Source organism: Siphateles boraxobius, unplaced genomic scaffold, assembly GCF_051911475.1.
Source record: "Siphateles boraxobius isolate OS27281-9 unplaced genomic scaffold, OSU_SipBor_1 11, whole genome shotgun sequence".
Lineage (NCBI taxonomy): Eukaryota > Metazoa > Chordata > Actinopteri > Cypriniformes > Leuciscidae > Siphateles > Siphateles boraxobius.
Genome location: NW_027508711.1, coordinates 6,293,877 through 6,318,783, shown reverse-complemented (window position 1 = coordinate 6,318,783; position 24,907 = coordinate 6,293,877). Strand labels below are relative to the sequence as shown.

Genomic DNA, 24,907 nt, shown 5'->3' with positions numbered 1-24,907 from the left:
TACTTGGTCTACTCTGCTCTGATTAGTCAGATTGTCCAGTCTGTTGTGATTGGTCTACTCTGCTCTGATTGGTCAGATGACCCAGTCTGTTGTGCTTGGTCTACTCTGCTCTGATTGGTTAGATTGGTCTACTCTGCTCTGATTGGTCTACTCTGCTCTGATTAGTCAGATGACCCAGTCTGTTGTGATTGGTCTACTCTGGTCTGATTGGTCAGATGACCCAATCTGTTGTGCTTGGTCTACTCTGCTCTGATTGGTTAGATTGGTCTACTCTGCTCTGATTGGTCTACTCTGCTCTGATTGGTCAGATGACCCAGTCTGTTGTACTTGGTCTACTCTGCTCTGATTAGTCAGATTGTCCAGTCTGTTGTGATTGGTCTACTCTGCTCTGATTGGTCAGATGACCCAGTCTGTTGTGCTTGGTCTACTCTGCTCCGATTGGTCAGATTACCTAGTCTGTTGTGATTGGTCTACTCTGCTCTGATTGGTCAGATGACTCAGTCTGTTGTGATTGGTCTACTCTGCTCTGATTGGCCAGATGACCCAGTCTGTTGTGATAGGTCTACTCTGCTCTGATTGGTCAGATGACCCAGTCTGTTGTGATTGGTCTACTCTGCTCTGACTGGTCAGTTGACCCAGTCTGGTCGACTACTTTCAGCATGTCAAAAAAGAAAAGCATAACTACATCTGAATTTCAGCTCCAGATCTTCCTCAGCACTTGCACACAGTGATACGTATAGTAACAATGGTGTAGGTTTTTTCTGTATCAATCTCATCTTTTGAAGTTTATCAAAGTGGATTTGCAGCACTGAAAACAGCCTCTTCTCAACCTGAACAACATGAACCAAACTATTCCAGTCTCTACAGTGTTTGAAGGTCAAAGTAGACGTTGTTCATGGGCAGCCAATGAAGTCCATCAGCTGGCAATGGCATACTGTATTGTAAAAAGCGCTATATAAATAAATGTGACTTGATATTATGCAAATTTGTAACATTGTTACATTGGTCAATCAATCTACAATTCACTTTATAACCATTACTTTGAATCAAGTAATGTTTTGTTCATATTGTACTGACCCGTCCCGTACACAATTATACTGACGTGCGAATGAAGCATCTCAGAAATGATTTCAACGACTGATGGCATTCCATTCACAGGCGTTTTTGCCTCCTACGATTAATTTATTCTGTAATGGAAAGCACACAAGAGGGACTGAGGTTCTTTCACTTTCATTTTCTCCAAAGACACTTTAAAATACTCTTCAAACTCTCACATGTGCTTTAAAGAATCACAAAAATGTCCAAAATTATAACTGGAGATTTGTTGTTTTTATTGGTGGTATTTCACACTGTAGAAAGACTTAATCTGAAACAATCATAACTAATGCAAACAAAACTCCTCAAAGATGCAGTCAAACCAAGCTGTTGTTTTAAATGATTGGTGAATCTGAAACAGAAGTGAGTCCTGATCCAGTTATATTACATGTGTAAACACTCAACAATTCATTTACAACAACCTAAACTTACAGTAAAATCAAAATGTAATATTCTTTCAGTTTTTAGTTTTTTTTAATAATCTTTCTCATATCTTCTTAGATAAATATGCTAATGTAAAAAAAGACAAAAAATAAACAGATGCTATGCAAGATACAGGGGGAAATAATCATACATATTAAACATTAAATGTAAAATTCAATGTAAATACAAAAAAAAAATACAAAAAACATTTCACCCTACAACAAATTGTTCCTACAAAGATCCACAAAGAAAATTCAACAAATTAATAAAAGTAGCATGAACATAAATACAGGCCCTTTAAGCTTTCAGTTTGTGACATAATGTAACAGGGACGTAATAAGACCTAAAATGATCTCCAGTAACGGGGCATTGGGAAATATCTGCCCTACGGTCTTATTAATTATATAATCTGACAGGAAAGATTGTAAATCTCTCTACCTAAAATATACGAAAACAAAAACTGGGGAAACAAACCGCAATTGACCAAATGCAGTGTGTAGTTGTCTATACAATAATGTACATGCAATTATCTGAATCTATAATGTACATAAATCATACACTAAACTGCTTTTACATGGGAAAGTTGCGTATTTTATTACACAAGTATCTAAATATTATTATTCATACTATGCTTAGAAAATCACTTAAATCCAATATGCTTTCTTAAGTGTATGTATGCATGTATGTGTGTGTGTATATATATATATATACATACATACATAAATATACACACACACAAACACTCACACATACATACTTACATGTATATAAATAAAGGTTTTGGTTTTTCTTTGTGCAGATGTAGATTATATATGGGTACGATGAAAAAAACAGTGGCATTAAATAAGTTAATATAAAACAGCAAAGCATCCTACATATAAAACAAGCCAGAATTGGTCAAATATGATTTATTTTTAACTTACTATATATTGTGATATGTGAAGAAGCTGTGCATAATAATCAGCTCATTAATAATCATTCTTAACGGGGTCAAAGTATCTTCGCAAAGTGTTATTAATGTTCACCTTTTGTCGAGAAATGTTTTGGTTTTACTCATTTTCTCTACATGTGACCCCATCCATAAATCTGAACAGAAACGAGAAAACAAGCAAATGATTATCACCATCAACTGAAGTGTTTTAGCTACATCGGACCTGTGATTTAAACCCCAAATCGTACCATTCCCAGAATCCAGTGCATCCGGCGGTGGGTGTCCGTGTTTGTTTGCCCTTTGAATGGTGTGACGAGGACGGAAGCTCAGGGTTTGGATATGACGACGCGCGAGCCGTATGTAGGCACTTGAGCTGCACGAGCACACACACACACACACACACACACACACACACACACACACACACACACACACACACACACACACACAGAGACAGACACCTGAACAGCCGTCCCGTGTCCCCCATCAGGGCGAGTCCATGCTGAACAGCTCGATGCCCTGAGAGTTCCAGTGCAGACCGACTCCAGAGTTAAAGACCAGAGACCAGACGTACGGGATGAAGAAATCCTCAGGCTGCTCTTCCTCCACGTATTTAAATTTCAGCTCCGGAAATATCTGCATGAGGATCACACACATACACCGAGTTACAAACGGCTGATAAAATGTTAAAACAAAGCAATGCATCCTTACATAAATCATCAAGCAGCCAAAACGTTGAACTTTTTTTTTTTATTCAGCAAGTGAAAAACTTTAGCAACCATTAAGATATAATATTTGCTCATGTTTCAAGATTCATCCACTCAATGGCTTTCAGGAAAAAAAGTTCAAAAGCTCATTGACATCGGTGTTATTTGAGTATTATTTATATACTATTATATTCTTTATTATTATTTTCAGGAACATTTGACAAAGTGAATCAAATGATTTCAGAAATCTTGCCTTCAGAAGAAGTTGATTAATAAACAATAAATTATTTTTGTAAATACACCAGAACTACTATTAATATGGAAGCTTGTTTCCACCACGGAATTAAAAGAATATATATAATTGCAACTTTTTATCTCACAAATCTGACTTTTTTCTCTCACATTTGTGAGTTTATATCTCGTAATTTTCTGACTTTATAATTCGCAATTTATAAAAAAGATTTATATATTTTATAGAATTCATTAATATTTTAATATTTTATTTATTTTAATTTCCATTTTAGTAATTGTAATACTTCAACTTCAAGTATTAAACTTATTTCAGTTAGTTTTAGTAATTTGCAATCGATTTACCTTATGTAAAGTCTCATTTTGAAGAACAATTATGAAAACAAATATTTGTTCTTTAGAGTAACAGGCACTGATGCATCGTTCACAATGGCCAAGAATGGCCATCAAGTCAATTTGGATTTAATGTGACTGTTACATCACAAATTCACATATGTTTTAAAAGTTTTGTTATTATTGTATATGTTAAAGTTTTAAGAAAGGGCCGAGTGCAAATGAAGGGCGTAAATAAGCATTCATAATGAGTTGTCTTTAAAGCGCGGTGAACACAGATACGCGTAACCTGGCAGCGTGCGTTATCTGATTTCAGGTGAAGCGGTTGCAGTTTTGACGCAGGTGTAATTCCATCCACCTGTGAGGTAAATACACTTGAGTTTGATTGATTATATGACAGACGGGAACACCTCAGACGCTGCTTTTCATGTTTAAATACAAGCCTCTTAACTAGTGGTAAAGCGATACGCAGCGCTACTACCCGAGACGCTAGCGGCCGTCTCCTGTGTGCTAATCAGCGTCAGGAGGTGTGTGTTAGCTAACCGGAGGGTTTGAGTTCCTCACACACACACGGCACAACAGTGAGCGTCTACATTTACAGACGCCTCGGCCTTGGAAGTATTTTCCCATTATTCCTTTTATTTTCAATAATTCTCAGGCTTGAACCAAACCAATAAGCTACGAGATGAATCACAATGATTTTTAGAACTAGATCTTTTTCGTTAATAGTTCATAATTCTTAAAACAATTGAATTACAATCAAATTAAATTGAACTTTGTAACCTATCTATCTATCCATCCATCCATCCATCACTCCACCAATCTATCTATCTATCAATACATCTGTCCATCAAACCATTTAACCATCCATTCAATTTATAATAAATTCATAAGAAAATTTGGGGCGAAATGTTCTAAACTGTCATAAAATTTATAAATCTACAAATGCATCTACAAAAGTAATAAATGAAATAAATATTTACACAAACACATCTATCTATCTATCTAAAATTAAATCTATTAAAATTGATAAAATTCATAAAAAAATGAATTACAATAAAATATAAATTGTGCAGTTCCAATAGGGTCCTCTCACCATCTGTGCTTGGGCCTTAAAAAATATAATTTTGTAACCTATCCATCCATCCATTTGTCTATCCATCCATCCATCCATCCATTTGTCTATCCATCCATCCATCAATTTATCTATCCATCTATCCATCCATCCATTTTTCTATCCATCCATCCATCAATTTATCTATCCATCCATCCATCCATCCATCCATCCATCTATCAATCCATTTATCTATCCATCCATCCATCCATCAATTTATCCATCCATCCATCCATCCATCCATCCATCCATCCATCTATCAATCCATTTATCTATCCATCTATCCACCCATCCATTCATCTATCCATCCATCCATCTATCTATCCATCCCCATCTATCCATCCATCCATCCATTTGTCTATCCATCCATCCATCCATCCATCAATTTATCTATCCATCTATCCATCCATCCATCCATTTTTCTATCCATCCATCCATCAATTTATCTATCCATCTATCCATCCATCCATCCATCTATCAATCCTTTTATCTATCCATCCATCCATCCATCAATTTATCTATCCATCTATCCATCCATCCATTCATCTATCCATCCATCCATCTATCTATCCATCCATCCATAGGTCTATCCATCCATCCATCCATCAATTTATCCATCTATCCATCCATCCATCAATTTATCCATCCATCTATCCATCAATTTATCTATCCATCCATCCATTTATCCATCTACCCATCCATCCATCCATCCATCCATCCATCTATCTATCTATCAATGTATCCATCCATCCATCCATCCATCAATTTATCTATCTATCCATCCATCCATCCATCTATCCATCTAAAAATTAAACCTATCAAAGTTGATAAAATTCATAAAAATGAATTACAATAAAATAAATTAGAACTTTGTAACCTATCCATCCATCCATCCATTTATCTATCATCCATCCATTTATCTATCCATCCATTTATCTATCTATCTATCTATCTATCTATCTATCTATCTATCTATCCATCCATTTATCCGTCCATCAATCTATCTAGTATCTATCCATCCATTTATCCGTCCATAAATCTGTCTATCTATCTATCTATCTATCTATCTATCTATCTATCTATCTATCTATTATCTATCTATCTATCGATCTATCTATCTATCTATCCATCAATTTGTTTATCCATCAATCCATTTATCCATCCTTTTATCCATCCATCCATCCATCCATCCATCCATCCATCTGTCCGTCCATCAAGCCATTCATCCATAAATCAATATAAAATTTAATCTATAAAATGTAAAAATAATAATTAACATTATACAATAACTAACCTTTTAACCTAACAAAATATCTTTCCATCACAATCTAGTCAAATGCTAATGGATAAAGTTCTACATTGAACTGCTCCACAACTTCACTGTTGAGATTTTAAAACTTATACCTAAAATTCTTCTGTTCTGCACAACAAAAGCTCTTGGTGAGGCTTTGACTTGCTAACTATGGCCGCTGTTTCTGTTGTTCGTTATCAATGACCTCTGATCCATCTCTAAACAAATACAACAGCTGATTCCAGCCCACAGGAAGCTTTCAAACATATAGTCTGACTTCAGGCTGCCAACAGGACTTTCAGAAACAGGAAGCTCTCTGTATGTGGCTCTGGGTAACACCGTTCACTCTTGGCTTAATTTGTAGTAAGACATGAAATCCTCCTTCCGTTCTTTTCAGAGGCCATGGAGGAAAAGAAGCCCAGAAGACATGAAGGAACTCCTTTCACTGGAACTTTACAGTTCGCCTGGAGCGATTCTGCAAACAAATGCTGTCATTTCCCATCAGTGCAAAAAAGAAAGAAAAGAGGAGGCCAGTGAAACGCCGCTTTTTAACGGCTCCTGCAATGAGCAACTCCGTGGAGGATGTTTTCACAGAAATTTGAGTTTGAGGCAGTGAAACTTCGAAAGATATTCAGAGCTTTGTTTCAGACTAAAGGTTTGCATGCATAAAAACACATGCAAACTTGTTGGCACATGCAAACACAGCCTTTCAAACAAACAAAACATAGTGTCTTGTGAGTTCTTTGTGGATCTGACATACTTAATATGAGCTTTGAATCATGCCTCCTTATAAGCTCAAAATACAGGGCACTGCCACTGCAAATTAATATGAATAAGATTAAATGGCCAAGGGATTTATTGCAGCTGATAATCAATTCAGAAATGGACACTGGTGTGCGAATTGATACCACAGAAAGGACAGTATTAATCTGATTCCTGCCTTTGTGCATCGTGTTGAAATTAAGTCAAGAAATCTATTTTCTTATATACATCCGTAATGTGGGCCCTAAAAGTGTAAATAATACAAAATGTTCTTCTTTAATATGCAAATTCAGGTAGTATCATCCTACGAAATAATTCTGAAACAAACAAGTATGATCATATAAATAGATATTTACATATAAATGTTTAGAATATATATACTATATTTATTTAAAAAAAGCATGTGTGTTTGTGTGTCTGACTTATTTGCATGTCAAACTGCACAATTATTCTTCATACTACCTGCGCTACAGCCATGACGTTCACCAAATTCACTAGATTTCACTAGCAAATTAGGACACTATAAATCAGTAGGGTGACCAACCGTCCCGCTTTGTACCACACAGCATTTTCACCCCTTGTCGCATATTGAGAAAATGTTCCGTATTTTCATCAGTCTGTTGGTTTTAATTATCACATTAAGAAAACGTGCATGCATTCTTTTGCCTTTTTAAGAAATCATTTTATTTAATATTTTTGCGGCGTAGTTTTTCCACCTGTATTTAACAGTGCTTCGTCAGAAGTACAAATACAACAGCCGTTTTTAAAATCCTATCCAATGGTTAAAAGGACAGTAGTAAAGACGGTCACTAGTGGGTTGTGACGGCTGTCAATCAAAATGTGGAGCAGTGATTCGTTCCATGTGTTCTCTGTCAGAAAACAAATGGATAATCCGGTAAATTAAATTTATAATTTAACAGAATTTATCAACTTGCCTGCAGTGGTTGCTTTAATTCACATACTTTCTAAAAAAATATTAACCTTTTTGATCTAATATATAGACTGTCAATGATCTAAATTCATGTTGGTTTATATTTTATTTGTTCATTATTTATTTTGTTGGATTTTAGTTGGACTTGGTCAGAACGGTTTCAAAAATAGTGATCTGCATGATGCCTGCTGCGTTTGGGCTCAGTGATGTTGAACACGTTCACACGGATCTGCGAAAATGACTAAAAAGGCTGTATTATGCATGCCAGACCAGTAGTAATGTCACTTTGTCAAGAAACACCCCTCGAACACTTAATATACATGCGTGAACGTGATATGACATCACCGTTTTCACAAATATAGGTTTTCGTTGTTTACATGAAGACGGTAACGGCAAAACCTTGCACTTTGAAACCCTTTTTCTAATGTTCATGCTTTCAGGACCCCAAAACGCTATTGTCATGTAAATGAACGGCCAAAACGCATAAAAGGTTTTCCTTTTCATTTGAAAATCGTGTCGTGTAAACGGCCCCTAAAACCAAAACCATAAAAACATTTCCATTACTTAAGAAAAACATTAACTGAAAGAAAATAAAAAACTTAAACATAAATAATATATATTATTTTAGCTGGTTGCAAAGGCAACATTTCTCATTTTAATTTAGTTTAACTTAACATACTAAAATAAAAAATAATAATAAATAATTAAAACTATAATAGTATCTCAGTGACAATAAAATAAATTTGTTGTTCGCTTTACATAAATGGGCAGAATATTTACATTTATGAAACGTTTTGAATGATCAACACCCTGCAAACCTTCTAAGATTTCTACATTACTATGAACACTACTCTTCAAAAGTTTGGGGTCGGTAAGATTTATGCTTTCGAAAGAAGTCTCTTATGCTCACCACAGCGGTATTTATTTGAATAATAATAATACTATAGTATAATTTCTGAAGGATCATGTGACACTGAAGACTGGAGTAATGATGCTGAAAATTCAGCTTTGATCACAGGAATAAATTACATTTTAACATATATTCACAAATCAAAGTTATTTAAAATTGTAATAATATTTCACAATATTATTGTTTTTATTGTATTTTTGATCAAATAAATGCAGCCTTGGTGAGCAGAAGAGACTTCTTTCAAAAACATTAAACTTTTGAACGGTAGTGTACATCTCAATCATTAGAGTGATAGTATTCAATCAGACAGCTGCCGGTTTGAACAGCTACAGGAATTGAGCCGTGACTGAACAAGCCAACACAAACCAAGCATGATCCAGCTCAACCAAACGCTTACAATATCCTACATAAAGTAGCAGCCAGCAGCTGCGAGGTGGCGGGTCCATCAACAGCGATCTGACCCAACCCCAATCAACCCGAGTCGACCCAAGCAAGCGCTCAGGTGAGTCGCAGGCCAATCGACAGCAGGTAAGCTGCCCATCGGCGTTAATAATGCATCAGCATCCTATCATATTCCTCAGCGCTCTCATTGTGAAAGACAGAGGCTGTATTGAAGCGCTTTCATATCTGACTCCACAGAAAGGGCTCAGAACTTGGCTGGACTCGCTGACTCCGGGTCTGCTGGCTCGGCTACACTGCGGCACTATTCATGGCCGGTCAAAGTCTGTCTGTTCCTTTCAGACGCCATACAAGCACACGGACCCGGTCTGTCACACGTGGGAGGACATGAAGCGACTCGCGTGATGAGGGACTCCAGGTCACAAGGTCAACGACTTTCAGAATGGCAGAACACAAGGGACGATTAGTTCATTCTTTATGGTTTTCAAAACTTTTACGGGTCAATGTGTCAAGAACTTCCCTTTTGTCATAAGAAAGAATTAAGAAACTATATTTTTCTTGCTGAAAATATATATATTTTTAATACTGCGACAATATTTTCGTCAATTAAGCACATTTCTCCCAAATTCTCATTAGAGTTAAAAGTAACAATCAAAGTCTCATTATAAAAAAAAAATTATCAATGTATTTATACATCATGGTAGTATTTATTCCATGCTTATTATAGTAATTTTCTTTCATAAAAGTTAAATATTATAGTATCCCCCTAATGAAAATCTGATACAAATTTATAAATAAATTCAAAAGAGAATTCAGTGAGAATCTTGGGTAAACTGCGATATATATATATATATATATATATATATATATATATATATATATATATAAATAAAGTGCTTTGTAAATATATATATATAATTTATCAAATGTATATAATTAAAATAAATAATACTATGAAATTTATAAAATAAGATTATAATAAAAAATTAAATAAAATGCAACTTTTGAAAGCTAACAAAATATCTTTAAAATCCCAATCCAATATCATGTAATTCTTTGATTTACAGCACAGTAATTCTTTTGATTTAAAACGTCTTCATCATGAATGACTCCAATGAATCAGGAAATAAGCTTGGATTCATGTCAGAATACATATGAGTCCCACTGAGGGCAGATGAAAACCCAGAGCTATTTAAACTCTTAGATGTTCTCTGAACTGAAGTCTTGCGTCTAACTGTTATCTTCTCAGTTCTCAAACACACACACACACACACACACACACACACACACACACACACACACACACACACACACACGCAGAGAGAGACATACACCCCCCTGCGGGGCCCCAGTGTTTCCTGGGAAGAGAAGGGCCAGACAGAGCCCGGGCAGAATTGGCTCATGGTTGGCTGAGCTCCAAGGTCGCCAGTCGGCTTGGCCCTGGTTTGCAGCAGTCGGAGCCTCAGAGCAGAAACAGTTCACTAACACACACACAGTTCGGTCTGCTCACACACACAGGGGAAATGGACGCAGATGATTTTACATTAAAATGGGGCAAAATCAAACACACATATATTAAACACACACAAACATTATATTAATGAACTGAGAAAGAGACATTAATCACGTGTGTCTGATTCAAGACATACACTGATAAGAATATATTGTGACAAGTGAACATTGCATATCCATAATGAGAGTCAAATTAAAGGCTTTAGTGACAAAAAGAAAGTTGGCAACCCATTAGATTTGGATGAAATTCAAAACATTTTGGGATGAGATTATGAATTTTTTCTTTAGAATTACATGTAATGATTAGTTATAATTTTGGGTCAGTAAGACTTTTCTTTGTTGATGCTGCAAATTCAGCTTTGATCACAGGAATAAATTACATTTTAATATATATTCACATAGAAAACAGTTATTTTAAATTATAATAATCATCACAATATTCTTGTTTTCACTGTATTTTTGATCAAATAAATGCAGCTTTGGTGAGCAGAAGAGACTTCATTCAAAAGCAAAATAAAAAAAGCCAGTTCAGCTTTTAAATGCATTAGAAAACAGAAAAATCTGCAAAAACCTAATTGAGAAAGCAGTCTTTTTCACGACTAGTTAGGTGTCATATCAAAGTATTTCAAAATGCATCCAAAAGCCTTTATGAAAGCATGCGTGTGTGTGTGTGTGTGTGTGTTACACTGATGTCGCCCTCCCTCACAGGAGCCACGGTGTCTCTGTCTTATCACCACGCAACACACACACCAGCACACTGGCCAAACAACAAATTCCACCGCCTCTGTCACTCCGTCCACGTCACACGGCTGTCGCAGCTCCTATTCAAAACTAAAGAGAGAGAGAGAGAGAGAGACAGAAAGAAAAAGGAGAGACAGAAAGAGGTAGAGCTCTGGGCAGACAGGCAGTCTGGCCCTTCACGCTTCCTTTGTGTGAGTGTTTGTGGTAGAATAAGGGCCGTCTGTACCAGGACCGAGGGTACGGAACATCCCTCAAGCGCACAGTTACTCTCTTGGGACTCTGATTCTGATAAGTGTTGCCTACTGCATGCTTGAGTGTGTGTGTGTATGTGTCTGTGTGTGTGACTCTGGATGTCTAGACGAGAATTTTAATTCTCAGTCCTGGGGACGCCCAGGACACAAACACAACCCCACACACACACACACACACACACACACACACACACGGAGAACGTATGAACAGAAATGTACAAGCACGCCAATAAACCACTAGAGAAAACCTAGTAGAAATTAGAGATGCAAGACTATGCAATATTAAAATCACTACATATACACATACATGTGTACATAACACACACAGGCTACAAATATGTATGTGTAAATATACATATGTAGTCATATTTATACATATAGGGCGCTATATATATATATATATATATATAAAAAAATGTATAAAGTCCTGAATAATTAGGCTGGTCTTGGCCTCACACAACCATAATCAGGCATGTTTTTTGGGAATATTTACACACATTCTTGTGTTTAATAACAGATTGAAACATGAACAGACTACACGGTTCTCGAAACACGCTTTTAAATGTCGGATTATTTGTTATGTTGTCTTAAAAACACAGCAATCAAGGCTGAAAGGTCAAAAAAGGCCAAAGCCACCCATCTGAATTTATTATTAAAATTAAAATAAAAAAAATCTAGGTAAACTACTTAACCTCACTAAATCGTTAATAGACAACAAATCTGGTCTGTCTGGTTTACAAAGCAGCTTATTATAAGTTGCGCAGTGTATACCGTCACATAACGGCCAGCCCAACTTGTTGCAAAAGTCTCAAACAAAACTTTTAAATAACATTCAAAGATTCAGTTACAAGAACGTCTTCCTCATAATGGTGTTCACACTGAGAACGATTTGCAATGACCAGACAATATACATCAGCCCATCCATGAAGGTCTGCAGGTGTTTCTCAGAGGTAGCAGGAAGCGGAGCGATTTCTATCAGCCCTCAAACTCATTCGTCTGGCCATTAACATGATGGATGTTGTCTGTGATATCTGAAACACTGAACATGTGATAGAACACGCAATTAAACGGCGGATGAACGGCACATACCGGCCACTTTTTTCCTGATTTAGGGGGATCAGAGGGGATTGTGGGTAAGGATAAGAAGGTAACGAGACATGTGCTGTAGATTTATTCCAGTCTTTTAGCCCGTATATCAGAGACCGATATGTGTGATTTCCTGTTCTTCTGGAGATGTCATTACCCGCATGTGTTATAAAGTGTAAAGGATGGCCCCGGAGGAGTCGTTTGTGATAATGAAGATGAGACCTGACCTGCTCTCAAACATGATTGCTCGCGTGTTCAGTCAGACACCCGCCACTCACTCTCATTCTCGCAGCCTATCAGATAAAGCACAGCTTCAATTACCTACTACATGCAGGTACACAATTATCAGTCGCCAAATGCTAAAGAACAAAGAACTTTAGTGTAAAGTTCGCCAAAGAAATTCAGCTAGAGTTATAAATATACAAAATACACAAATATACATTTGGCATCACCGATACCAATAATGCTACTGATGTCTCTATGAAATGAATTTTTTCTCAATTTTAGCCATTGATTACAGGCATTAATTGAAATTGAAAGCTATAATTTATACTTAAGCTAAACTTATACCATAACTTAGCGTCTAACTCAAACACTGGCCAGTGAAATCGAACAATTTATTAGCCAATGGCTAATGATAGACATTTATTAGTTGCCTAGGCTAGCATGAAAATTGACTCACATTGTAGAGGGTTGCTTCTTAATACTACAAAAGTTTTTTTTTTCAGTCAAGAGCAGTGCGTGTCTTTGGTTCTTTGATTAACATTAGTGACAGATATCAAAGCAGCAGGTTTATTAGGCTTCTGTCACTTTAAGAGCTGGCGCAGATGACACGGATCTGAAGCACATCCTATTTTCTCACATCTCTTTACGTACATTTAAGACTTCATTTTACTAATTTAACTGTGCTTGCTAGGATACTCGACCGAACAGGCATTTTGGAATAATTCTGTGTGCTTTTGTCCATTTAAGCGCTGTCTGAAGCGGCTTTGTGTGCACACGAGTGTGTGTGCATCACACAGACAGGAGATTCACAGACCAGTGTCAGTAGCAACACACTGCCTTCTCTTTTGTGTCGTATCGCGCGTGAATGGTTTAAAAGCATTTTTTTGATTTAGAGTGTGATCATGTTTTGTAACGCTAGCCAAAGGATGACTGGAAAAAAACAGATACTGCGTTAAACGGGTTAAAAAGAATTTACGCATTAAACTGGAAAAAATAATCGCGTGCATTAACGTGTTAATTTTGACAGCACTGAGATATATGTATGTATACATACATATATATCAGGGTTTCCGTTGTCCTGTAATTACCAGACATTGGCCGGTAAAAAAATGAAATGTCCGACAAAATTAAATCTGTTCGGTCAAATTAAAATTGCCTAATAATCCCACCCCCCTAACACAATCTGAATTTGAGAATAAGCCTAAAATGTATAAAGCAAAAATACACCGATATTTGGCTATGTTATAAATATAAAGGAACAGGCTCTACCGTTTGAAAGGTATGAAACAACATCGCATGCTGAATTTCAAATAAAGCGCACGTCTAAAACGGCTGTAATATAGACCTAAACAACGAACGATTGAGTGAGACGTTTTAAATATGGCCAGGCCCAGGCAGACTAGCCTTAAAAGCTTTTTTTCAGAGGCCAGACGATGGTGAATCAGGAACATCTCATTATAGCCTATAGATCAGTGGTTCTAATCCGCGCACTCGTTTTTTTTTCTCTCTCATCAAAACTGATTATGTTCATCAGTGCATAGTTACAGTCTATATCGAGCAATGACACGTTTGTGTGCATTTTATTCTGTGATTTCACCGGAATTTATAGAGAGTCCCCGCAACGGCGATAGATTGAAACGCGCGTCCGAGTGAAGATTGCGCAACTCGCGCAGCGCATCGTCCATGCAACTGATAGCAGCGGACACGAGCGCTCTGCTTGATTTCAAAAACAACAGATTTTATCGCTAGATCTCTTATTTAATAGCAAACTAAATGAATGATCTGCTAGTTAACTGGAGATGTTTTATTTATTTGTATTAGGTACATCCGTGGCTCAATGTTTCAAAAAGTGAATGTGTGTGAAACCATAGTAAAAAACAATTGGCGGCCAATCGGACGTTCATGTTTTTTTCCGTCTATTTGAAAGTTAAGCTAATAATAACATGTTGCATTCTATATGGCCTGATTATGTCATTTTTTAAGTTACATAGACTGCCTCCAGTTTTCCTCAACTTGACTAATTAAGAGGCGATATTTGACCGGCATATCATCAAAATGTCCGTAAAACGAAACCTCTGCCGGTCACAATGACCGGCACCATTTTTTTCTAGCGGAAACTGATATATATATATATTTTTTTTTTCTGGAACTTTATTTTAATTTATTTATTAAATATTTGTATACTTATTCTTTCAATGAATATATATATATATATATATATATATATATATACACACACACATTTGTTTTACTGTAGTTAGTAAGTAAATATACTTAATTATTACAATTGAATTGAAAAATATATATTTAAATAAAAAAATATATACATAGAGTTTTTAACAGGACTAAAAATACTACTACTACTGTTTTTGTTTTTTCAATAAAATACTGCAAAACACATGGTTGTTTAGAAATATTATTTATTTGGATGATTATTAATTTATAAAATGAATAATTTTTACTTGATGTATGCGTGTGCACAGATGGCAGTTGTGTGATACAGTCAGCTGGTGAATTATTAATTCTTAATCCAGTGCATCTTAAAAGAATTAGTTTTCCTCTCTCTAGGAGGAAGTGAAATGTCACGGTTCTATATTTAGATAGAGACAAATATTTTGTTTTGAAAATAAAACAAATATTAGACTGAAGAGGTCAAATGGGTGGAGAGGTGGAAAGGGAACAACAGGGCCGATGATGCCAGAAAGAGAGCTCATGTGTGTTTTTGTGAATGTGTGATTATGTAAATCATCGTTACAAATATCTGTTTGCTTACCTTCAGACGGTCTTTAGGGAGGGCCACAGCACCTTTCTTGATGACCTCTTGAACTCTCTCCACTGATAGGTCACTTCCTGCCTGCTCCAGTCGCTGGCTGAAGAATCCAATCACCTGAGACACAAACATACACACAGTCAATAGTTATGTTTCCAGTCACTGTGGCTCTATTTACGTACATCATAAAAGATGAAACACAAAAAAACACCGTCATGATATCTTGTGTTCTGGTGATGGTGTTTGGGAACGCAATCATGTGAGACGCTTCTGGGAGGGAATTAAACCGAACAATTTAGATGACCAAACCATCATTTGAGATGCTGTGCGATGCGATTGGTCCGTTAGTCTCATTGAGGGATTTTTTCGGTATATATGTTTCCATCGTGGTTTAAGCACACATCTTCTTATCGGATAAAAAAAAAAAGGTCCGCCTCAATTGAGTGCATACGTTTTTATGCACATTTTTTGAATTTATGCACATCTTGGTATTTCCATCCAGCTCTTTTGATGCGATATCCCAAAATGCGTTGATGCAAACGTAGCTAATGCCATGACATCAGTGCATTGCAATGATGAATGAATCAACAGCAATAATCAAACATCTTCATTATTCATCAGAGTGTCAAAAGGACTCCCTGGTAGAAGAGATATTGTATCTCAATGGGACCTTCCTGGTTAAATAAATACAATTAAAAAGCTAAAACCTTGTCTAAACCAGAAAAAGCAAACAGAAACTATTATAATCAGAACTAATTGAAGACCATTGAACGAAAAAAATGTAATATGCAAAATTACTGTACTTATTTTTAGCATGACAACTGGATTTCTAGATTTTAGAAAAAAATGTCACATTTTTATGCAGGTTAAGCAGCACACAGTATATACTGTGCAGTATGCAGTGCACTAGTATTCCATTAATTCAGTTTTGGATGAAAGCTATTTTATTCTGCGTGGTGTGTTTAAGGCTGGAGGGAGTCACGCAGCATTAATGTGCCAGTGTGAGTGTGTGTTTAAAGAGGGAATTTACTTCCTGACTTCTTTAGATTACCCAGAAGCCCCCTGGGCTTCTACTGCACAATAGAAATGCAGTAGGTTTAGTTTAAATCTCTTCATCTATTTGAATGTTTGCACTGAGGATTTTGAACCATGTGCTAGATTATCATCTTTAGAGCATGATGCGGACAGCCACATGAACAACATATCTAAACAAAAGCAAAAGCGAAGGCTTTGTTCCAAAATCTAGTGAGGTGCCAATCTTAGGCAACATATTTAGGCATATAAGCACAGTACTTTTGCAGTACAGTGGTGCAATGATGGCAACATATACCATAGTAGGTCTTTTTTAGTATTTTGTTGTTAAAAGTTACCTCGTTTTGACCTGTGTATACACTAGATTGCTCACTATGGTTTGGAACAGAGCTGGAACACACAGTCAGTGTCTCACCGTGTCAAGGTTCTGCATTATATCCTGGAAAGAGGGATGCGAGCGAAACTGTTCGAACAGTTCTCGCTTATAGAGCAGCGCGTACAGCAGGTTCGGGTTGTGATGGAGGGAATTACTCAAACAGGAGTTTATAATCTCCAACATCATTCTGATCACCTCCTCGATGACATTCAGATCCTGAGCCTGAGGGGGGGAAAAAAGAAAAAATGCAGCAAGTAATGACAGAAAAAAATAAAAAAGTTTATTCTGCATTTTCTAAGCCAAATGATGAATGATTTCTGAAGGATCATGTGACACTGAAGACTGGAGTAATGATGTTGAAAATTCAGCTTTGATCACAGGAATAAATTACATTTTAAAATATATTCACATATTTTAAATTGTAATAATATTTCACAATAATACTGTTTTTACTGTATTTTTGTTCAAATAAATGCAGCCTTGGTGAGCAGAAGAGACTTTTCAAAACCTTTAATAAATCTCGTCAACCATAAACTTTTGAACGGCTTGATCAGTAACAGTGATCCAAACAACACTAATTGTCTCCTAACCTTGTTCCTTGCATCCCTGGGTCAAACGCATGGACTAACATGCTGTCTATGAAGTTGCCAACAGTGCAGAGAACACCACACTGTGTGTATGGGTTAAATGGGTTAACATTTCCCTGTGCTCTGCTGCAGTCTGGGGCCTGGGCCGTCACACTTTTTCTGGGTCACACACACACACACACAGACACACACACTTAAAGCGGGGGCAACAGAAATGCATCTTTTCTCCCTTTCTGCAGACGCATCATACATATTTCATGCATCAAATTGAAGCATGTTTGAACCCAAGGTTGTATGGATGTAAGAGTGTGTGACATTTACATCAGCAGTTTGTTCAATGCAAATCCAGAAATCCCCACAAGCATATAGATACTGGCCCAATGGCCTTAACCCGAGGTTAAAATTGATGTTTAGACAGGTATAATTGCATTTCAAAACTATAAAGCAAAAGCATTATATCTTGAATAAATAACTATAAGAGTTATAGTGCTAAGGGACTGCTTCAAAGAGTGCAATTCATTATAAAATGCACAACATAACATGCCAATATACAATTTAAACATTTGAGCATGAGCTAGCATTATAATGTATTATAACTGTAGTCGCTGTTGTTTATGAGAATATCTTCACATACATTGCTAAAAGATTCTTCTCTTTAGTAACATAAATGCATTTGACATTCAAGTTCGTAAAAAAAAAAAAAGTAAAAAAAAAAAAAGTCATGTCTCTGAAGAGCGTTTAGTTTATGACCTTTGACCTTCACATTTCCTTTTCTCCCACTGTCCTTCCCTATACAGAGTCTTTGCCTGCAGCATCTCGGCATCCTCTTTATGCTATTCATCTATTGCTTATTCTCAAGACTGATGTCAGTTTCCGAGCCACAAATCTCTCTGGACAAAAGCAAGTCAATGGAACAGAATGTGCAATACGGTTTCCATAGGAACACACACACACACACACACACACACACACACACACACACACACACACACACACACACACACACACACACACACACACACACACACACACACACACACACGTAGTGTTTCCATGTTTTATGGGGACTTTCCATAGACATAATGATTTTTATACTGTACAAACTATATTCTATTCCCTTACACTAACCCTACCCCTAAACCTACCCATCACAGAAAACTTTCTGCATTTTTACATTTTCAAAAAACATCACTTAGTATGATTTATAAGCTGTTTTCCTCATGGGGACCAAAAAATGTCCCCACACGAACAAGGATTTCAGATATTGCCATCCTTATGGGGACATTTTGTCCCCATAATGTAGGGTTTACCAGGCCACGCACACACACCCACACACACACACACACACACACACACTCTTTGTGTGGAAGCTAACAGAAGTGATTTTAGGAGATGACAGCTCGAGAAAGCTCAGAGTGTGTGTAGTGAAACACAAAAGCCCGGGAATGTACAAAAACACAGTTACATAGTACGGAAGTACGACAAACAACCGCAGCATCGTTTAAACCGCCGTTCAGAATTCATCGTTCATAATTCAACTACTGGAAGAGAGAGAGAGAGAGAGAGAGAGAGAGAGAGAGAGAGAGAGAGAGAGAGAGAGAGAGAGAGAGAGAGAGAGAGAGAGAGAGAGAGAGAGAGAGAGAGAGAGAGAGAGAGAGAGAGAGAGAGAGAGAGAGAGAGAGAGAGAGAGAGGATAGAATGAATGAAAGACAGAAAGAAAGAAAGGAAAAGAGAAATAGAAAGAAAAAAAACAAAAATAATAATAAAATAAGATAAAAACATATCTTGGATGGCATTGGGGTGAGTAAATTATTAGGAAATTTTCATTTTGAGGTGAACTAATCCTTTAATGCTTTCATTATGTCTTATATACCTTTCTATTCTAGCTTCTACTATTTTGGACAATGTTTGAATTTTTGTGTTCATAGCACTTCTCGTGATATTGCCTCCTGAAGATGAATCGCATGCTGTATTGCTAATTTGTAAGTCACTTTGGATAAAATCATTTGCTAAATGAATAAATGTAAAGTGGTAGTTCACAAAAAATAAGGAAAAATCTGTAACAATTAATTATTCACCCTCATGACGTTCCAAACGTTTAAGACTGGTTAATCTTCTAAACACAAATTAACATATTTTTAATCAAACCTGAGAGGTTTCTGTTCCTCCACTGAAAATCCATGCAACTAAAAAGATCATTAAGGCATTGCAAAACGAATCTATATGAATTAAGCTGTTTAATATAGTCTTAATAGTTTAGACTTAATACTTTATAGTTAATAAAGTCTTGTGAAGCGATATGATCGCTTAATATGATGAACAGATTTAATTTTATTCACATATAGCTTGTGCTTCTGTATATCTATGTGTGTTGATCAATGTTTAGATGCAAATCAAATCTTAATAAAATCTGTTCATCACATAAAGCGATCGTATCTCTTCACAAGACTTGGATTAAACAGCTTGATTCATATGGATTTTTTTTTTATGACGCTATAATGATCTTTTTGGATCTTCAAAGTTTTGGTTACATGGACTTTCAATGGAGGGACAGAAATCTCACGGGATTAATTAAAAATATCATAATTTGTATTAAGGGATTGGAATGACATGAGGTGAATAAATGATGACGGATTTTAATCTTTTCATTTTTGGGTAATAATCATTTTTGGCTAATCCATTCAGGTTTATTTCTACAGTGCGGCTGTTGAGTTTGCAGCAGTCGTGCTGATGACATAAGCCCAGCCGAATCCCTCCACTCTGGGTCGCGTTCCTCACACCTTCCCCTTCCCACCAGACAGAGGAAATTCCTGCCCTCCGTTCCCATGACGACCCCCTACATGTCGGAAAAGATCTGCGGACGCAGCAGTCAGGAATATTAACGGGGTGGGAGACTGTCGCCGCTCTTATTAACCAATTTTAAGTAGATACTTATGAAACAAACGCGCAGGACGGGATCAGACCAAACCTGGAAATTCTCGTCTAGACCTGCGGTTCTCAACAAACCGGTCAAAGGTCCGTTCAAACTGGTAAACAATACTGGTCCGGTACTTGATGTTCGAAGTGAAATGTGGGCCGTGAAGCAAAAGCAGTTGAGAAGGACATCTGGGAAACCAGATCAAACTACAACCTAGAAAGAAGCTGGAGGTGTCTAGACAGAAACCGGGAGTGATAATTAGACAAGAAGAACGTAGGAGTGAATTAGGGATGAGAGCGATATGCTCTACAGTACAGACTAATGAGATCACACACACACACACACACACACACACACACACACACACACACACACACACACACACACACACACACACACACACACACACACACACACACACACACACACACACACAGAGAGAGAGAGAAGAGAAAAAAAAATCAGGTCAGATGTTAATGTGTGAACAACCCTATGAGTGTATGGAACAAATCCTACAGACACAATCAAAGCACTTCTGAAGATAATTCAAGTATCTTCTAATCATACACACAGATATTATGCTGTGTGCTATTAGTATTTTTCATTAATTAATATCGGTCTGATTATTTATAACCATAAAATTCATCAGATGAGTCACTGTGAGTGGAATGTACATATAAACACTATTGTTTGGGGGCAGATTTTTGTAAAGAAATTAATACTTTATTCAGCAAGGTGGCATTAAATCGATGAAATGTGACATTTCTAATAATTTATATAATTAATATTCAACCAAGAATCCTGACCAATATTGATAATAATCAGAAATGTTTCTTAAGCAGCAATTCATAATATTAGAATGATTTCTGAAGGATCATGTGACACTGAAGACTGGAGTAATGATACTGAAAATTCAGCTTTGATCACAGGAATAAATTACATTTTAAACTGTATTTTTGTACTGTATTTTTGATCAGCCTTGGTGAGCAGAAGAAACTTAAAAATGTGGCTGTATGAAAAATCTGAACAGCGTGGGTTATGCACCAAAGATTAACACTTACGGTAAAGGGTTTTATTGCATCACTAACCATCAATCCATAAGCCAATATGACTCATGAATCTAGAGAGAGACAAAGAAAGATGCTACTAAAAATCAAATTGTGTGTATGGGCATTGAGAAAAAGATAGAAAGGAACAGGAAGTGCACATGCATCCAGTGCCAGACAGTCATTAGTCATCTGTCTGTGTGCATACGTGCATGATCGAGCGAGCGAGCGCGCGTGTGTGTGTGTGTGTGTGTGTGGTCTAATGATCAGCTAATGACTGTGATGTCAATACCATCTAAGCCAGTAAGAGGCAAACTCCTGTCTCCATGGTTACCTTATGCTCTCAAACAGAGGTCAGGGGTCAAAGGTCAGACAGTGATCCCAAAAGGTAGATGGTCGTCGCCATGGCAACAGTCAGGTAAATGACGGAAGTGAGACGGGACAATTGGAGATTCATCTTTAAGGTAAATCAGTGAATCTTTTTTACTGCTTCCCTGAGATTTGAACACCGGTTTGACACATTATGATCAGAAATTATTGGTAACAATAATTGCTGGCCTAATTATTGGCTTTTGGAGGACGTTGAGGAAAACGAGTTCAGCGTTTCCCGTCAGTAAACGCTCCAGCTGCTGCTGCGACAATCAAAAGAGCCTTGAAACAGCAGAGATGAGAGGATTGAGAATGGAAACAGATGGAGAAGAAAACAAGGGAGGAAAAGAAGGGCAGAGGAAGAGACAGGTAGAAAGTATGTGTGTCTTTAGGGAGATGGTAAATAGGTCACTTTCTGACCTGTATTAAGACACTGAGACATCCCATAATCGTGGCACTGCAGTCTGTATCTCTCTATCTCTCTCTCTTCGTACAGATAAGGGTTATTATAGTTAACTAAAACTTAAAGGGTTAGTTCACCCAAAAATGAAAATTGGCACATGATTTACTCACCCTCAAGCCAAAATGTCTATATGCCATTCTTATAGTTATATTAAAAAAATGTCCTCGCTCTTCCAAGCTTTATAATGAAGGTGAATGTCCGTTTCTGTTTGGAAGTCCATCAAAGTGCATCTATTCATCATACAAGTGCTTCAAGATCAAGTGTTACTCTTTCGCCGTAAAGTGATGCGTGGGTCGGGAGCTAGTTATTTTAGTCAAAAAAGTTTTAAATATGGATATTTTTCTTACACGAACACATCGCTTCACTTCAGAAGCTGAGGGTGAGTAAATCATGGGCTAATTTTAATTTTTAGGTGAACTATCCCTTTAAACCATAAAATAATTTTCTGTTACTTAAAATAAAATAAGAATTAACTGAAATAATGAACTTTGCTAATTTTTCATTTCCATACGCATATCGGCTGCTTGGCGTCTTTGAAACCAGCTCATGCCGTCAGATTTTAGATAGCTGGCGAGATCCATTTCATAAGATGTTCTGCATGTACAGACACACAGTCTTAACATCATAAACTGCATCTGTTCCCATAGATTGAAGGAAATCCCATGGCGATAACAGTGACAGCAGACAAAAACAGTGTGTGTGTGCGTGTGTGAATGTTGTTTGTCTTATAAGATATGACAGAGGAAAGGCTTGCAAAATCAAATGAAGTCTAAACTCGTGCTTGATAACTGCCGTTTTGGACATCCTTCCCAGAAGACTCCTCTGAGAAACACAGAAATACACAGAGCCGGATCCCAATCATGCGCTTATACTGAAGAAAGGGTGGTTCTGGGAAAACTGGCTCTGCATTGGCTCTTAAACACGCTGGTGAGACAACATCCTCACAAAGTCCGGTCTTCAAAACAACAACATCAACAAAATAGACAACACAAATCTTAATGGCTTCTGTAGTAATGACACTTGAAAACAAACACCCAATGCAATGTGCACTAGGGGATGAATACTCTTATTGTATAATCCTAATCATTCTGTACAGCTATTTAATTACATTTTATGAGTACATCTGTCCATCTCAAATAAAACAATTAATAAATAAATTGATTAATAAAAAATATATAATATTTTAATATTTTTTATTCATATATTATAATTAATAATAATAATTGATTACTAATTAAAATAACTACTTTTTTACTCAAATACCTTTTGAATGTTTCTTTAGACCTTATAATAGCATTTTTATTAACAATAATAATAATAATAAATAGATGGGAATAAATAATAATTATTATTTGTATTACTGTATGTATTTGTGTTATTTGTATGCATTACTATTATTATTTAAATAATATTAATGACAATTTTATATATTTTTTACAATTAAAAATAATTAATTGGTATTATTTTCCTCATTTCAATAACTTCTAAATGATTCTCCAGATGTAGATTATTATTATATTTCCGATTATATTAATACAAATAAAATAAATAACAATAAATAATAATAATAATGAGAATAAAACATTGTTTTTTAAATTGATCAGATTTTTCCGTATATTTATTTATTTATAATGATTACGATGCATTTTATTTGTAAATTTTTATAACTTCTGAACGATTCACCAGAGATTGTGGTGGCATAAAAATCCTAAATCAAATTACTTTGGGTGTTAAAATATGCTCTCAGAAACTAGGAGTACGTCTCATAAATGAAGTTTGTTTTTTCGTGGGCAGGTTATGTAGGAACATAGCAAGAAATGTCATCCTTCAGTTGAACTGTGGAAACTGATGGAAAAGGGAGTGTGAGTGAAGATATTCAGATAGAGAGAGAGAGAGAAACAGATGGACACATGAAGAGGAATAGATGTGAATGGAAGGAGAACGAGGCACAAAGCAGGGGTGCGGGGCTTAATCAGGACAGCAGACAGCAGTCTGACCCACCCAGACACACAGCAGACATCTGCAAGGCTCCGGCCTCAGGCTGTTTGTGGAACAAACACACACACACACACTGAAGACTCCCATCATCTCACACACACTCCATTTACATCCCCATTGTCCCAGACACCCACCCCCTCTCTAGGGGGAGCAGAGCAGGTTGGCTGCTGCCCTCTAGGGTCGAATCCACTGACCTAAATGACCTCCTGAAATAGCCCCTCCCCCTTTCCTCCCAAGCCCTGCCCTCCCTTTATGTCTACTACGTGTCATTATGTCTAGCCAGAAGGACTGTCTGCTGTCCACACACGTGTACACACACACACACACACACACACACACACAAGTCATTTAGGACTATCAAATCACAAGTTGAGGCCAAAGCAAATGTG

General features: G+C 36.7%; 1 protein-coding gene across 8 annotated transcripts in view; it reads right to left on the bottom strand.

Annotated features, from left to right (window-relative positions):
- Window positions 1-1,307: 1,307 nt before the first annotated feature.
- The window catches only part of dym (dymeclin), a 74,214-nt gene continuing 50,614 nt past the window's right edge, over window positions 1,308-24,907 (bottom strand). For 5 of the 8 annotated variants that reach the window (XM_077194685.1, XM_077194669.1, XM_077194703.1 and 2 more), the window contains 3 exons: window positions 17,178-17,360; window positions 15,734-15,847; window positions 1,308-3,085 (listed from right to left, as the gene is read on the bottom strand). In XM_077194685.1, coding sequence (XP_077050800.1) covers window positions 2,936-3,085; window positions 15,734-15,847; window positions 17,178-17,360 — 447 coding nt within the window. In that variant the 3' untranslated portion in view covers window positions 1,308-2,935. The remainder of the gene's footprint in view (window positions 3,086-15,733; window positions 15,848-17,177; window positions 17,361-24,907) is intronic. The other 3 variants (XR_013189679.1, XR_013189676.1, XR_013189677.1) reach the window with 2 other exon arrangements.